Raw genomic sequence first — 15,563 nt, 5'->3', positions numbered from 1 at the left:
ACAGAGTCTGGACACAAAGTCTCAGATGACCCCACCAGTGTGTACCCCAAAACTCCTGGGCATCTGGTCAACCCCACCTGCAAGACACAATGGTGGATGACTGGACAGCACTCTGCAGGGGAGAAACAGAGACCCAGGCCCCACTGGGAGGGCAGTGCTGTCCTCAAGCACCAGGGGACTTAAAAAAGTTCGATCTCTGTTGGTGATCAGGCAGTGATACTAAGGGTCATAAAAGGCATCATTAAAAAAAATAAAGACAAAGCTAGTCAGTAGTGGTGTGCAAAGCAGAACCAGAGAAGCCAGTCTTAGACTGAGAATTTTATAATCATCAGCACAGGCAAAATAAAGCTAGGCTGCCCGGGGCTGGGGGGGGGGGAGGGTACCTGGGGGAGGGATTATGTAAATTATTCAAATGTGTCACGTGAGGCTAAACTGAAAAACCAAGTTACCCTATTTAAGGAAAAATTCACAATACTAAAATACAAGGAAATTATAGAAAACTAACTAGAAAATATATAGTATAAAAAACTAATCATAATCCTACAATTGTGATAATTTTTTTCCATTTTTATTGTTATGTTAATCACCATACATTACATCATTAGTTTTTGATGTAGTGTTCCATGATTCATTGTTTGCGTATAACACCCAGCGCTCCATGCAGAACGTGCCCTCTTTAATACCCACCACCAGGCTAACCCATCCCCCCACCCCCCTCCCCTCTAGGACCCTCAGTTTGTTTCTCAGAGTCCATAGTCTCTCAATTGTGATAATTCTTATCAACATTTTGGTATAATTTCCTCAGTTCTATCCCATGTTTTCCATATGTGAATATTTCTAACATATTTTTTACTATTATTAATAATGCTGCAGACATATTACTGTATATAAATCTGTACCTCTGATTATTCATTAGGACAGATTCCAAGGATTTACTAAGTAAGAAATTCTGAGATCATTTTCAATCCTGAATATTTATGTGCCCTCTGATGAAATTTAAGCAGCTGAAATGCTAATTTATGGACTGGACTGGCTCCAATTTCTATTGTAAATTAAAAAAATGCATGTACAGCACTTAGCACAAACTAAGTGCTTACTGAATAAATAAAAATAGTACGAGTGAGTAGCTATAGTACTAATAACCACAGGAGAAGTATAAAAATAGTAGGATGTATAATATAAGCCAAGCACCATCCTGAATATTTCATATATTTTATGTCTAATTTTTGTAATCACTTTGCAAGATCAGGATCAGCAACACTTCTTTAGAGGTAAAGAAAGCAGAAATGGGGGCATCTGGGTGGCTTAGTCAGTTAAGCAAATGTCTTTGGCTCAGGTCATGATTCCAGGGTCCTGGGATCCCCTGCATCATCACATCACTGGGCTCCCTGCTCAATGAGGAATCTGCTTCTCCCTCTCCCTTTGCCTCTCCCCTGTGCCCATGCGCTCTCAAATAAAATCTTTAAAAAATAAAAAAAGCAGAAAATGAAGCTCAGAGAGGTGAAATGACTTGCCTAAAGCAGCACAGCATGAGGCAGAGCCAGTACTAAATCCCAGGACGATCAGGCTCTGAACCTGGCCCTATGCCCCCTGTGTCACTATGTCTCACTGCCTCCTCCAGTATTTGAATATATTTTTCCCTATGAATGACACTCGACATCCTTCCTCTCTTTTTGATTATTCTATATCTGTCTCAATCTTCAAACCTCAACCTTCCCAAGGAGGTCTCTTATCTGCATCCTTATACACTCAAATCCTCAACAGTTCATGGGTGTTTCTCTTGTTGTAGGAGTCCAGTCACACGCTGGGTATATGCTTAATCCAGCAGAGAATTACACATTTGGAAGTCCTTAGAGGCCAGGTAGGTAGTATAAATGAATAAACTGTGCCAGCCTTAAGAGCTCTTTCCCATTGTTTCTGAAATGTGGGCTCTCCCTGGGCTGGCTTCTGTCTTCACAGTTTGGGTAGAGGCAGATATAGAGAAATATCTCTCTACTACATCTCTCTACTACATCTACTACATCTCTACTACAACTAAATATCTCTCTACTACTATCTACTATTCTGGTGATCTTTTGTGATTGTGGATTTTTAAACCATACTCTAGGGAGTTTTAATGATGAAGTTGGAGGATAGTTTGTCCTACTTTTTGTACATAAACTAAATCTCTCTCTACTACATCTACTACATCTCTACTACAACTAAATATCTCTCTACTACTATCTACTATTCTGGTGATCTTTTGTGATTGTGGATTTTTAAACCATACTCTAGGGAGTTTTAATGATGAAGTTGGAGGATAGTTTGTCCTACTTTTTGTACATAAACTAAATCTCTCTCTACTACATCTCTCTACTACATCTACTACATCTCTACTACAACTAAATATCTCTCTACTACTATCTACTATTCTGGTGATCTTTTGTGATTGTGGATTTTTAAACCATACTCTAGGGAGTTTTAATGATGAAGTTGGAGGATAGTTTGTCCTACTTTTTGTACATAAACTAAATCTCTCTCTACTACATCTCTCTCTACTACATCTCTACTACATCTCTCTCTACTACATCTCTCTCTACTACATCTCTACTACAACTAAATATCTCTCTACTATAAGGAGAGCAGTTGCACCAGAATAACAATACATGGCAACCAACAGTAGGCATTAGATGCAGTATACAAAAGGAAGAGGTGTACCAAATGGGAGTAGTGTTTGCCCCATCTAAAGGAAGCAGCTGCTAGTAGCCCAGCAGTTCCTTCCCCGTGAGCAGGAGGCCCCGTAATCAGATCTGATTTTTACAGAAAGCCAGATATCTGGGTCCTTAAGGGAGGCATCCTGGTGCTAAATGTTAACAACTACTGTAGATTTGAAATAATAACATGCATGGCTCCAAAAAGCCACCTAGAGCTTTATTCAGCCAGTGACCACCATTAGTAGTCTCTCTTCTAGACTTGGATCATGTGAATAAAAAAATCTGTTGCCTAGGGCGCCTGGGTGGCTCAGTCGGTTAAGCGACTGCCTTTGGCTCGGGTCATGATCCTGGAGTCCCGGGATCGAGTCCCGCATCGGGCTCCCTGCTCGGCAGGGAGTCTGCTTTGCCCTCTGACCCTATCCCCTCTCATGTGTTCTCTCTCATTCTCTCTCTCTCAAATAAATAAAATTAAAAAAAAAAAATCTGTTGCCTATATTTTCCTAACCCAACACCTAACAGCATTCTTTAATCCAAGTAGGTCCTTACTAAATACTTGTTGGCTGACTTCCCTGATTGATAGCCTACGGGAAACTAGAAACTTTACTTTAAAAATGAAAATTACTATTCTTTACATTGTGATTACAACAACAAATCTTCATATTATATTACATGCCAAGCATATACCCAGAAGCAGTTCTATCTGGAGAGCTTACTTTCATGCATTCAGGGAGGTATTCTACCATTTCCATGACTGGACATTTATTGCTTGGAGAATAATGACTAAAAACCTCAAGGCATTCTTCCCATCTGTAAAAAATAACAATGGTGATAATAATAAAACAAACACAAGGTCTTAATCTTGCTGTTCTATACAACAAAGCTACCAGTTGAGATTCAAGATTAGATCTTTAGAAGAAACCTGAATTTGTTCCAGTGGAACCAATCTGTGAATCAGTATCAATCCATTAATAGGATCCTTGTCCATTAATGGAAATTAGAAATGTGGGCAAATTCCAGGATGGCTGTTATAATCACTATTCTCTTTCTCTAAATGCCTTCTAAAGAAGGTAAGTTATTACCTTCTTTTCATCCTGAAATCATGAAATAGTATGAGCTGGTCATGTTGAGTAGAGATAGTCACATTCATGTATATACAATAACAACAGAGTACTGGACACACAACATTTAACATTTAATCCATGTATACACCATGTGTTGCATTAAACTACAAAACAACATGTGTCAAATACATTAATAAGCATGGATTCTGCCAGAAGATTGTGTAGCCTGCTTTCTTCATCACCATCCAGTTGGACAGAACAAGAAGATACTTATGATACCAAGGGGGAAATAAATCCCCAACAGGAAGTAAAGAAGAGACATTTACCTCCAAGATCCGATCTATGTCATAAGAGACTACTTCTAAAAAGTATCCAAATTTTCTGTTAACCCTATCAGTAAAATTCATCTAGAATATCTGCATAATAAGTAGAAAACTTCCAGTTGCACACTTGCACTGGCTAGCGTTTCAAAGAAATGATCAGCAGGGGGATCTTGAGATCAAAACACAGGCTTGATCTGTCTTGAATAGGACATGGCTTGCCTGTGTGTCCATGACTGGGTGACACTGGCCCCTTGAGCATTTCTGTGATTATACAAAAAGTTTATGTACAAAAAGTAGGACAAACTACCCTCCAACTTCATCATTAAAACTCCCTAGAGTATGGTTTAAAAATCCACAATCACAAAAGATCATGTGTTAAGAGAAATTCCAATAAATGGCCCTAATAACAGCATGGATATACCCTGGAGATTATTTTCACCAACATCCAGGTTTGACATTTCTGTTAACAAGAGAATGTTGGGCAGATTCAGGCAGATCAGGGCAGAATGTGCTAGACAATGACTAGACACATGTCTGAAGCCCATGCGTCTTACATGGGTGTTATGAAGGCGATCTATGCTCCCATAATTTACAGATGGAAACCAAAAACTGGAGAGGTTAAGTAACATGTTTGTTGCTACCCAAAGAGTTAAATATTTTATGTAAACAAGTGATGTTTAAGGAATGTTGGTTAACAGCTGAAACTTATTCTTTTCCTGTTTCCTCTCAGGATATCTATCATCCCACATGTCAGAGGACACTAAATGACAGTGGGATAGGGAGACAGCATACCTTTTGTTCTTGATGGTTGTAAGAACCACCTCCTTCCGCTTATTGTGAATTGCAACATGCAAAAAGGAGGCCTGCTGCTTGTTCAGAACAATGTCAGCATCAGAGCTCAGAAGAAGTGCAACAGCTTTGGCATGGCCTTCCCTCGCAGCAAAGTGAAGCGCAGTGTTCTTTTAGAAAAAATACAACACAGAAAATCCAGTAACAATGGCTGTTCATCCTTTGGCTATTTCTCTGCTTTCATTGTTGGACTGCTTAAAATAAATTATTAACAAACTTAACTAGTTAATACCAAAATCATAAAATTCAAAGCCAGTGTTAAGAATCAGGCTTTGCATAATGAACTTATAGTTCGAACATCGTGTGGGAGCAGGGAGAGGGAGAGGGGTGCTGTGTGTGTATATGTGGAATTCAAAGTGGTTCATTTTATTTTGTTTTTGCTGTGGGATGATTCCACAAGGATAAATGACAAACTTTCAGGGTAAGGATATTGAATTGAACACAGAATTCTTCTAAGAGATTTATTGTCTTAGAGCAATGATTTCCAGATTTGGGGTTTTCACAGGCTTGTGAAATTAAAAAAAAAATAAATTGCTAGAAGGTTGCCAGTCTTTAATTCTGCCACAGAGACATTTCAAAAAGCAGTGACAACCCTCTATCATTTCATGAAAGAATATGCATTTATTTTAATACACTCCATAAAAAGAGGGAGAACATCATAGCAGAATAAAGGATAGTCCTGAAATCCAGTACACTTAGTTTTATGAAAACTTATCCCTAACCTCTTCATTTTTCTTGGTTCACCAGGGAATAGTGAAAATTGTTTCATCTATCTACATGGGCCTGTGGAGTCTCTATGAGACTTAAGAGGTGTTCTCAACATGCATCCACCCCGTTGGCATTCTCCTTATTCTTTTCCCCTGCAGAGTAAGAACCCAAAAAAAGAGTATAAATGCAGCAAGGAAGGAAAGAGAGTGGCTAAGAAGGAGGCTTTCTTGCAATTTTGGAAGCTTCTATGCCAAGACACTGGGTAGGTATGAGGAACACAGTACATACCCCTTCTTCATCTAGCTGATCTGTGCACTTCAAGTTAGTGTCAAGAATGACCTTCATGGTCTGAGTGTACCCGCCTAAGGAAGCATGATGCAAAGCAGTCCAGCCATTGTGGTCACTGTTAAAGAGTTAAGAAAAAAGCTGTGCATTCACTTCACAGATGAATCGTGGGAAGGGATGCTGCCCATTGGAAAGGTGAGTCGGATGACAACAACAACAAAATGAGTTCTAGCAACTAAATATTACAGATTTCTAACAAATGAGCTAATTTCAAGCCTAGTGGTCTTAAATAACCTTCCTAGAATGTGATTCACACATATTTTTTAATTTAGTAGATTAACATATAAAAGTACATAAACACATTATCAACCATCTGGGGGTGGGTAAAACCAGAGTTAGCATGTCTGTGTCGTACATATTTTTTTCAAGGCTGTAATGTACTTATACACACTGTTTTAAATCTTATTTTATTCTTTAATTGAATATCATATCAAAAATTTTCCTTGATGGGGGGTGGGTGCCTGGCTGGCTCAGTCAGTAGAGCACCCCTCTCCTGATTTCAGGGTTGTGAGTTCGAGCCCCACAGAAGGTGTAGAGATTGCTTAAAAGTAAAATCTTAAGAAAAAAATTCCATGATGGTAGTATTAGTCTTCATGGCCACTGGTATTGCTAATGATAATATCATCTTACAACAGTTGGTCTTAAGATGTTTAGCTTAATGCTACTTATTCTTCTAAGCGTTGGGTCTGAAGAGAGCATTCCTCTTGTGCTCTGATTTTTTTTTTTTTTTAAGATTTTATTTATTTGACACAGAGAGAGAGAGATAGCAAGAGCAGGAACACAAGCAGGGGGAGTGGGAAAGGGAGAAGCATGCTTCCCACGGAGCAGGGAGCCCGATGTAGGGACTATCATGACCTGAGCTGAAGGCAGACGCTTAATGACTGAGCTACCCAGGCTCCCCTGAAAGATGCTTTCTTAATCCCTTTAGAAAATGTTTGTCCTTTCTCACAGAAATTCAAGATGTAAATACAATCAAGGCTGGGCATTTTTCCAAATCAGAGATAGAAAAAAAAAAAAAGCATGAGATCCTGACACAATTTAATTTCAGTGCTAGTGAACAACTATTTTAGGATGCAAAGGCAACCTCACCATTTCAGTTATTATGATGTAATTAAAAGCAACAAGTCTCTGGCCTGGATCCATTTGGGATCTCCTTTGCATGTCCACTGCCTGGTGTCCCTTTAGAGGAAGGAACTGAGCAAAGCATTCCTTTTGCAGCTGCAACCCTACTTTGCATGATTGGTGCTCTGATAAAAAAATGAACATTAGGGGCGCCTGGGTGGCTCAGTTGGTTAAGCGACTGCCTTCGGCTCAGGTCATGATCCTGGAGTCCCGGGATCGAGTCCCGCATCGGGCTCCCTGCTCGGCGGGGAGTCTGCTTCTCCCTCTGACCCTCCTCCCTCTCATGCTCTCTGTCTCTCATTCTCTCTGTCTCAAATAAATAAAAATAAAAATCTTTAAAAAAAAAAAAAATGAACATTAGCCTTTTGAACATTAATCTAATGAGTTCTTTGCTTCCGTGCTGGTAAAATTAGAAAATAGCTCACCAAACCTCTATAAAACTTTTTTTTTTTTTTTACAAAGATGTCATTTAATAATACTACATTTTTAAATGCTTAATAATTTTGTCTTTGCTCCTTGTGTTAGACTTCCTTTAAGTATAATGAAATTCAGGAATTCTTCATGTCTGGTGTTGCAGTGTAAAAGCATCTTTTCATGTCCATCATTCATCAGACTGAATTAAAAAGTCTGAATTTGTATGGGATGTGTGTGTGCACATGTATCTGCATAAAAGGATGGTAGCATGATGAAGCAAAATATGAAGAACTGTATTTCAAAGGTTCTGAGAACTACTTCGCACAAAGCCACTTATTCTGTGACCTCAAATGAAGTCTTCAACTTTATAAATCGTGACATCTTTATCTGTCAATTAGAAATAACACTGATGTCCCTTTCAATATTTGAGAAATGTTTTGAGGATTAAATATAAGATGGATAAAAGTACTTCGTGAGATAGAAAGTTAACTATCATAATTAAAAATAAGATAGAAAAAAAGCCAGAAAATGGCCAATTAAAAAGAATATATAAATATTCTGATCACATATCCTCACCTGAGAAATAATGCACCTTTTTTCAGAAGAAGTTGAACTACTTTATCATGCCCATTTTTTGCTGCCAGGTGGAGAGGTGTCATTCCATGAAGATCACCTTCATTCAAAAGCCTCGTGTCACTCAGGTCTTGCAGAAGCCTCTGACAGGTGTTGATTCTCCCGTAACTTGAAAAAATTAGGTTTCATGTTTTCAAAGCAAATATTAAACAGAGAGAAGATATGCTCAGATGTCACATAAACTGACCCTTACCTGGCTGCAAAATGTAAGGGTGATTTCTTATCTTTGCTTTTGGAATGAATGGATACATTAAAGTCAAGTAGGTTATTTACAGAGACAGGAATCCCATGTCTACATGCATAATGTAGAGGGGTACACCCGTCATCATCTTCATCCATTACCAGCTTTTTAATATGTTGCATCTATGGAAAAAAATGAATATTCTAAATATGGTTCTGTTCTCATGCTAATATAGTATTTTTCAAACTATTCTGTAGGACAGTATTTCCCAATAAGGATCAATATGTATACCTTGAGGGCAAAAATATAAATAACTTAAAGGTACTGGAGTAAAATAAATATGGATGATGGTGTATGCAGTCTTCTAAAATGTATAGTACTGTATTAAGGGCTCTGAGAAATCCTAAGAATAAGAAATGTACTTAACATGTTCGACCGAGCATTTTCTAAACGTATTTTGCTACAGGCCACCCACTTCAGCCCACCTTTTACATTTTTCCCCCAAATAAGACTTAAGAGCTTAATGCTAACGTGTTCTGTTAGGCAAAAGGGATGAGATGCTGAAATTAGATTTACTTTATTTTTATTGATTTTTTTTTTAAAGATTTTATTTATTTATTTGAGAGAGAGAGAGAGGGAGGAGGGTCAGAGGGAGAAGCAGACTCCCTGCCGAGCAGGGAGCCCGATGCGGGACTCGATCCCGGGACTCCAGGATCATGACCTGAGCCGAAGGCAGTCGCTTAACCAACTGAGCCACCCAGGCGCCCAGATTTACTTTATTTTTATGTGAATATTAAATAAAAAGCAAAGAGCAAATAAGCATTTAATCCAATCAATAAATTTCTATTTTTAAAATATTTAAAGTATTTTTATTCTTTATTAAAGACTTTGACAATATTAAAATCTAATTACAAAAATATGATGAACTTCAGATACACCTAATAGTCACTCAGCAAGTATGAGCTGGTGAATATAAATATGGAGATCACATTTCAACCTGTCAAGTCAAATATGTTGAATGATTTTTCTTAACTGATGTTGAAATATTGCTAATTTACTCAAGTACCTGGCTTTTCCACTGATATGCAATTCATAATGGTTCAAAGAGTGATGGTAAGCTGACTCATTATAGATGGGGATATATGGGAACCCTTGGTAACTTGGAAAATTCAATCCCAGTGAAATGTGTTATCATTATCATAATCATCACCACTGTCTTGTAAATAAATATTCAAATATGGCATCTTTATTTTAACATAATTTTTAAATTCCAGAATCAGCCTTCATAATAATAAAAATCATACTAAGCAAAATCACTGTACTCTCTATTGAACCCAACTCAGTTTATGGAAATCCATGTACATATACATATATTACCTGCATAAACTCAGGTTGCAGATTTTTTAATCCATAAGGTTGCTGTACAGTTAAATGCAAAAAATTACGTCCAAGATGATCTTTTATGTCTACACGGGCACCTATAAAACACAATATAAATATAACTTCTACTTATTTATTTAAAGCATTACTTACGGTGGATTTTCAATTTAAGAAAATAAGTTTTTTTTACTTAAAACTTTGTCAACCATTAACTTACAGGAAACTTTATTTAGACAAGAAAACTGTATTTAAAATGGGTTTACCTTAGTGTGTGTGTGTGTGTGTGTGTGTGTGTAGGGGGAGTAGAGAATATATGATTTGTTATGTTAATACATGAGATCTTAGCTTTTAAAGCATAAAATATAAAGATGGACAGATTAGATAGCAAGAAAAAAGAAGGGACAGTAGCTCTCTTCTCTGTAATCTTCACATCAGGTTAGTACCTACAAGAGGGACAGTTACAGTACCTACATCACAGGATTAATCATTGAGAGAATGTAGATAAAATGTTCAGCAGTGTACCTGCAATAAAATACTTGCTTTGTAAGTGTTGTCTATTATTGTTCTGAAATTATCTTTTTAAATACCACACCCTTACTGGACTGAAAATTTTTCTAGACAGGGAAAGTATTCTATTTATCTTTGTATTCACAGCACCTGACCTGATGCCTGGCACACAATAAATGGCCAATAAATGTTTAATATCTAATTGAGTACTAGTTCTAAAAGCTTGGCGAGGCCCTTCGTAGTACCTTTAGAGAGTAGTAAATTTACAATATTCCAAGATGCAGAAGCAGTTGCTAATATAAGTGGAGAACGTCCTTCCAAATCAGTGCTATTAATATCTGCTCCCTAAAATAAAACAAGTTATTCAACAAAGAGCTTATGAACAAATTAGCTTACATTGCAATCTGTAAATAATGTTAATTCATTAAAATAGAGCATCCATAATATGGCTAGCACTCAAGCACATAACTACAGAACTACTTGGAATTTCCCTATAATTCATATGTTGTAATATCAGAAATCAAGACATTCTTTTACAATTTCAACAACAAAAATTATCCTCACATGCTAACTTTTTGTTTGACGTCTGGCAACAGATCAGTGTTACTATGTAAATCATAAAAATAAAATCCTCTGGTCTATAGCAATAGTTTAGTTCTCAACGTAAGAAAAGATTTTTAAATATCCATAATACAAAAACCTTCCAAATTTATTGCATATGTGATTTTTAAAACTTTCACAAGAAGTTGTTCACTTTTTAAAAAAATCTACTTCATCTGAAATAGATGAACTTAAATAACTGAACTAACTCAGATCCTAAAGTAAAATTTTAGCCAAATATTTGAGAAAATTTATATTTAAAAATCATATATATTTTAAATGATAAAGTATTTATCATGACGTGTTATGGTTATAATATTTTACATGACCAAAAACAAAGGCTTAAAAAAGTTCATGGAAAGAATTCTATCTTTTGTTTTTTTTGTTTTTGTTTTAAAGATTTTATTTATTTGACAGAGAGAGAGACAGTGAGAGAGGGAACACAAGCAGGGGGAGTGGGAGAGGGAGAAGCAGGATTCCCGCGGAGCAGGGAGCCTGATGCAGGGCTCGATCCCAGGACCCTGGGATCCTGACCCGAGCCGAAGGCAGACGCCCAATGACTGAGCCACCCAGGCGCCCCTTGAATTCTATCTTTTGGACAGGTAATAAAAATAGCTTAAACTCCGACTGTGAATATTTCCCTGTTTTTGGGCAGACCCAGCAAATACAGAGGACAACAGCACCAGTGTCCCCTTTGAAAATCTCATGTTGGTTAGTGAGGTTCTGCCACAGTTCTCTTGCCAGGTGAAGACATGGCTGCATTTGCAGGAAACCATGCATGACAAAACTACGGCATATAATGAATCTTTCCAGGATTCCTCTATGTAAACATCACAGTTGCAATGTTGCTATTGACAACAAACCCACAATAAACATTACAAATGGAATTACATTCATTGTTGATATGGTGGGGCTTAAATAAATACACCATATATTTATCTGTATAAATGACTTGTTAAAATTTAACTCAAAAGCCAACTGAGTACACTTCTTCGAATGAAAAAGATTGTGTGCTTTCACTTGTAACAAGCTTTGGACAGTATTTTTAATTTCTCAGTTTTTCACTGTTTTCACTGAGGCAGCTGGGGTAGAAGCTTACAGTGAATGGTGGAAGCGACATGTGCTACTTGTCCTGCTTCCACCTCGAAGCTTCTCGTGCATGGAAGAGTCAGCAGGGTTGCAAAGCCTAACCCTCTTCTAGGACTGGTTCACAGAACTGTCCCTGCCATGTACCCACCAACTCCCAACACTAAAAACGTGGATCCAGGTATCAAAAGCACACTTCGGTACTTCTGACCAACTGCATGGCAATGACGTCTGGCCTGAATGTATTCATTCACATTATATTCTATTTGTAAATGTGTCAATCATCTTTTTGTAAACTTTTTTGTTGAGAAGCAACAAATTAAAACTTGGCTTATTTTGGGGCACCTGGGTGGCTCAGATGGTTAAGCATCTGCCTTCAGCTCGGATCATGATCCCAGGGTCCTGGGATCGAGCCCTACATCGGGCTCCTGGCTCAGCGGGGAGTCTTCTTCTCCCTCTCCCTCTGCCTCTCCCCCTGCTCATGCTCTCTCTCTATCTCTGTGTCTCGAATAAATAAAATCTTAAAAAAAAAAAAAAAACTTGGCTGTAACTTTATGATTTTTCAACTAGAAATAGTAATAAAATAAAAAACTGTCCATGGAATAGTTACCACTGAAATTAAGTAGTCTGCTAGTTCATGGTGATCAAATAGTGAGGCTCTGCAAAAAGAGAGTGACACACATGTTAAGGTACTGCTGATATAAATATAATAAGCTACTATATTACACTCATAAGGTCAATTTAAATGACCATTTAACATAATAAAATGCTAGGCAATCAATAACCTTTCAGAATTAATTTTGTATAATTTGAAATATAAGATTTTATTAAAAAATTGTAATTGGTTGTGAGGAGGACCATATTTTCAGAGTAATAGTAATAGTTCAAATACATCACAAGGTTTTCCTCCTCATCTTTTAGTTAAATGATTTTCTCCTTGTAAAATCATCATGAGGATGTGAAGTGAGTAGTGACATCTGTCCTAAGAGCTTAAAACAAAACAAAAGAACAGGTTTGTTATCACTGCAATCATGGGGAATAAAAACAGTTGCATGCAAGATGCACCTAAAATTCATCTGCAGTGTTCAAGATGCCCTTTCTTTGCCAAAAGTTAACAAGGCAGCATTAGCTTTCCTAAGGTTTCATGAAGCCAAAGACAAATTTTGGGGAGAACTGAAGTCACTTTTGTATTATTTCACAGCCAGTCATAAGGATAATATTAATAAAGCCAGTAAAAACTTTCAACCTATATTAAAGCACCTCTGTAACAAATGTTAATACTAATGATTGAAAACTTTGTTTCAGGCGCCTGGGTGGCTCAGTCGTTAGGCATCTGCCTTCGGCTCAGGTCATGGTCCCAGGGTCCTGGGATCGAGCCCCGTATCAGGCTCACTGCTCCACAGGAAGCCTGCTTCTCCTTCTCCCACTCCCCCTGCTTGTGTTCCCTCTCCCTGTCTCTCTCTGTCAAATAAAATGCTTAAAAAAAATACTTTGTTTCCTATTGCAGATCTTTTTTCTTTGTTCCTATTTAAGATTATCTCAGCTATTCTTAGCCTTTTGTATATAAATTTCAGAATCAGCTTATCAATTTTCACCCCAAATTCACAAGAGGTTGTATTACATTTAAATTACATGAAATAGGGCGCCTGGGTGGCTCAGTCGTTAAGCATCTGCCTTCGGCTCAGGTCACGATCCCAGGATCCTGGGATCGAGTCCCACATCGGGCTCCCTCCTCGAGGGGAAGCCTGCTTCTCCCCTCCCACTCCCGCTGCTGGTGTTCCTACTCTCGCTATCTCTGTCTCTGTCAAATAAATAAAATCTTTAAAATAAATAAATAAATTACATGAAATAGGTTTAGCAATTATAGGAAATGAATAAAACATTAAGGCCCCATTCAATTTATTCTTCTATCTCCCCAGTTTAGAGATTTGCTGCTCAGTGTGGACCATAGACCAGCACTTGCACCAGCTGGGAGTTCGCTAAAAATGCAAATTCTCAGTAGATCTTAACATTGAGGCTGGGAGATGTTAATGACTTGCCGAATGTTACATAGCCAGATAGGGCTGGCACCCTATTCCCCTTACTCCAAAGCTTACCGTTTCAGTCAGAACAACGTATGGTAACAAAAAGAATTCTAGCCCAAAGAGCAAACTTCCCTTTGAAGCTCAAGATAAACTCCAAATGTCATTGGCTATTAGAAGGACATTCCAGGATTATAGATCAGTATTAGAATAATCAGAATTGGACTGAACTGGTCCAAGAAATCTACAGCCAGTCCAAGTTGAATATGTCCAACTAGAGCAGTCACCAGGCTGAGGACACATATGGGTCAAGTAAATGATCTATTTTTCTAAAATAATTCCTTATGCATACTTGTACATTAAAGCTGTGATCCAAATGGACACATTTTAACTATATCCAGATCATGGGGTTTCTAAATTGGCTAAAACCTGGAAATAGTTTATAGAGTTTTAAAAAGTTCCCGAGACCATCCCAAAGAATCTGATGTAATCTGGGTTATGAACTGGCATTGGGATTTTATAAACTACCCCCATAATTCTAATATGCAGGTATTTGAGAATCTCCAGTCTGGAGGTTATTCTATTGTTTTTATTCTGATTTACTAGCCATTTTCATATCACCAATCTTTTATTCGCAAATACCAAGTTGTGAGAAGGAGAGAAAGGCAAGGACAGAGAGAGGGAAGGCTCATCTCAGCTCCTTCTTTCACTCACACAGGAAGCATTTACTCCTTACTTTCCCTTCTCAGTCCATACTAGCATCTAGTAAGCCTACAGTTTCAGATGTTTTTTCCTCTGATGTGTATTCCTGTTAAACTTTTATCTTGTTTGGAGCTTGGCCACCATTTCCTAAAAACTGTTTGAAAATACTTAAAATTGTGAGGGTGAGCAGAAAGAGGTGGGAAAAGTGGAACATCCAGAGGTAACTGCTCCATTATCCCTATTAAAAATGAGAAGACACACATAAGGAATTGAAACAAATAAGAAAAGGCTTAGAAAAGCATGTACGTTGATCTCCTGAGCATATAGAAAGTTAATCTTGAGCCTATACCCACTGGCCTAAGAAATGATCCAGAACATGCCACTAGAGATTTTCTTCTAAGAAATTCTATTTAACACTCTAATTCCAGAGGAACATAGAGATTCCAGTTGAAACACAGGATCTTTCTCTCTGCTCTTTTCTTTTGAACTATAGAATCTCTGCTACTCTAAGTGTTAACTTTTTCCTTGCAGGGTATAATTTAACACATGCAGACTATAAATGTGTACACACAATGATAGGTAGGAAACCTGCCTGTGAAGGAGTGTCTCATGATTTCCATCCACTGCGTTGACAATATCGTTGCTACCAGAATAGGAGGATATCATCAATTTAACAATCTCAGTGGCTCCCTGGGTGGCAGCAAAATGAAGGGGTGTGCACTTCCCATTCTGTAAAGAGTTTTAATATCAGAATCAATATTTAAGTCCAAATTTAAGGATATGACCTAAATTCAGCTGTGAGGTTTTTCTTCCCAGGTCAACAAAATCAAGCATTAATGTAAGAATCATGCTAGCAATTTTGCTTACTTGCAGTCTGAGAGCTTTTGACAGCTCTGACAGTACCTCTACTATCATCCATATCATCACCTGTCCTGTAT

The 15,563-nt window shown here is 37.7% G+C and overlaps 1 protein-coding gene across 1 annotated transcript in view; it reads right to left on the bottom strand.

The window, feature by feature from the left end:
- Positions 1 to 15,563, bottom strand: part of TRPA1 (transient receptor potential cation channel subfamily A member 1) — a 52,559-nt gene that overhangs the window by 18,880 nt on the left and 18,116 nt on the right. The window contains exons 7-15 of the mRNA XM_045898994.1: positions 15,218 to 15,354; positions 12,513 to 12,561; positions 10,462 to 10,561; positions 9,707 to 9,807; positions 8,342 to 8,511; positions 8,092 to 8,256; positions 5,923 to 6,037; positions 4,870 to 5,036; positions 3,407 to 3,500 (exon numbers count right to left, since the gene is read on the bottom strand). Of these exons, the coding sequence (XP_045754950.1) occupies positions 3,407 to 3,500; positions 4,870 to 5,036; positions 5,923 to 6,037; positions 8,092 to 8,256; positions 8,342 to 8,511; positions 9,707 to 9,807; positions 10,462 to 10,561; positions 12,513 to 12,561; positions 15,218 to 15,354 (1,098 nt within the window). The remainder of the gene's footprint in view (positions 1 to 3,406; positions 3,501 to 4,869; positions 5,037 to 5,922; positions 6,038 to 8,091; positions 8,257 to 8,341; positions 8,512 to 9,706; positions 9,808 to 10,461; positions 10,562 to 12,512; positions 12,562 to 15,217; positions 15,355 to 15,563) is intronic.

This window comes from Mirounga angustirostris, unplaced genomic scaffold, assembly GCF_029215605.1.
Source record: "Mirounga angustirostris isolate CCGP_5_RB_7025 unplaced genomic scaffold, mMirAng1.0.hap1 SCAF_4, whole genome shotgun sequence".
NCBI classification, from domain to species: Eukaryota; Metazoa; Chordata; class Mammalia; order Carnivora; family Phocidae; genus Mirounga; species Mirounga angustirostris.
The sequence above is the reverse complement of the archived record's forward strand: the minus strand, read 5'-3'. Positions and strand labels throughout refer to the sequence as shown.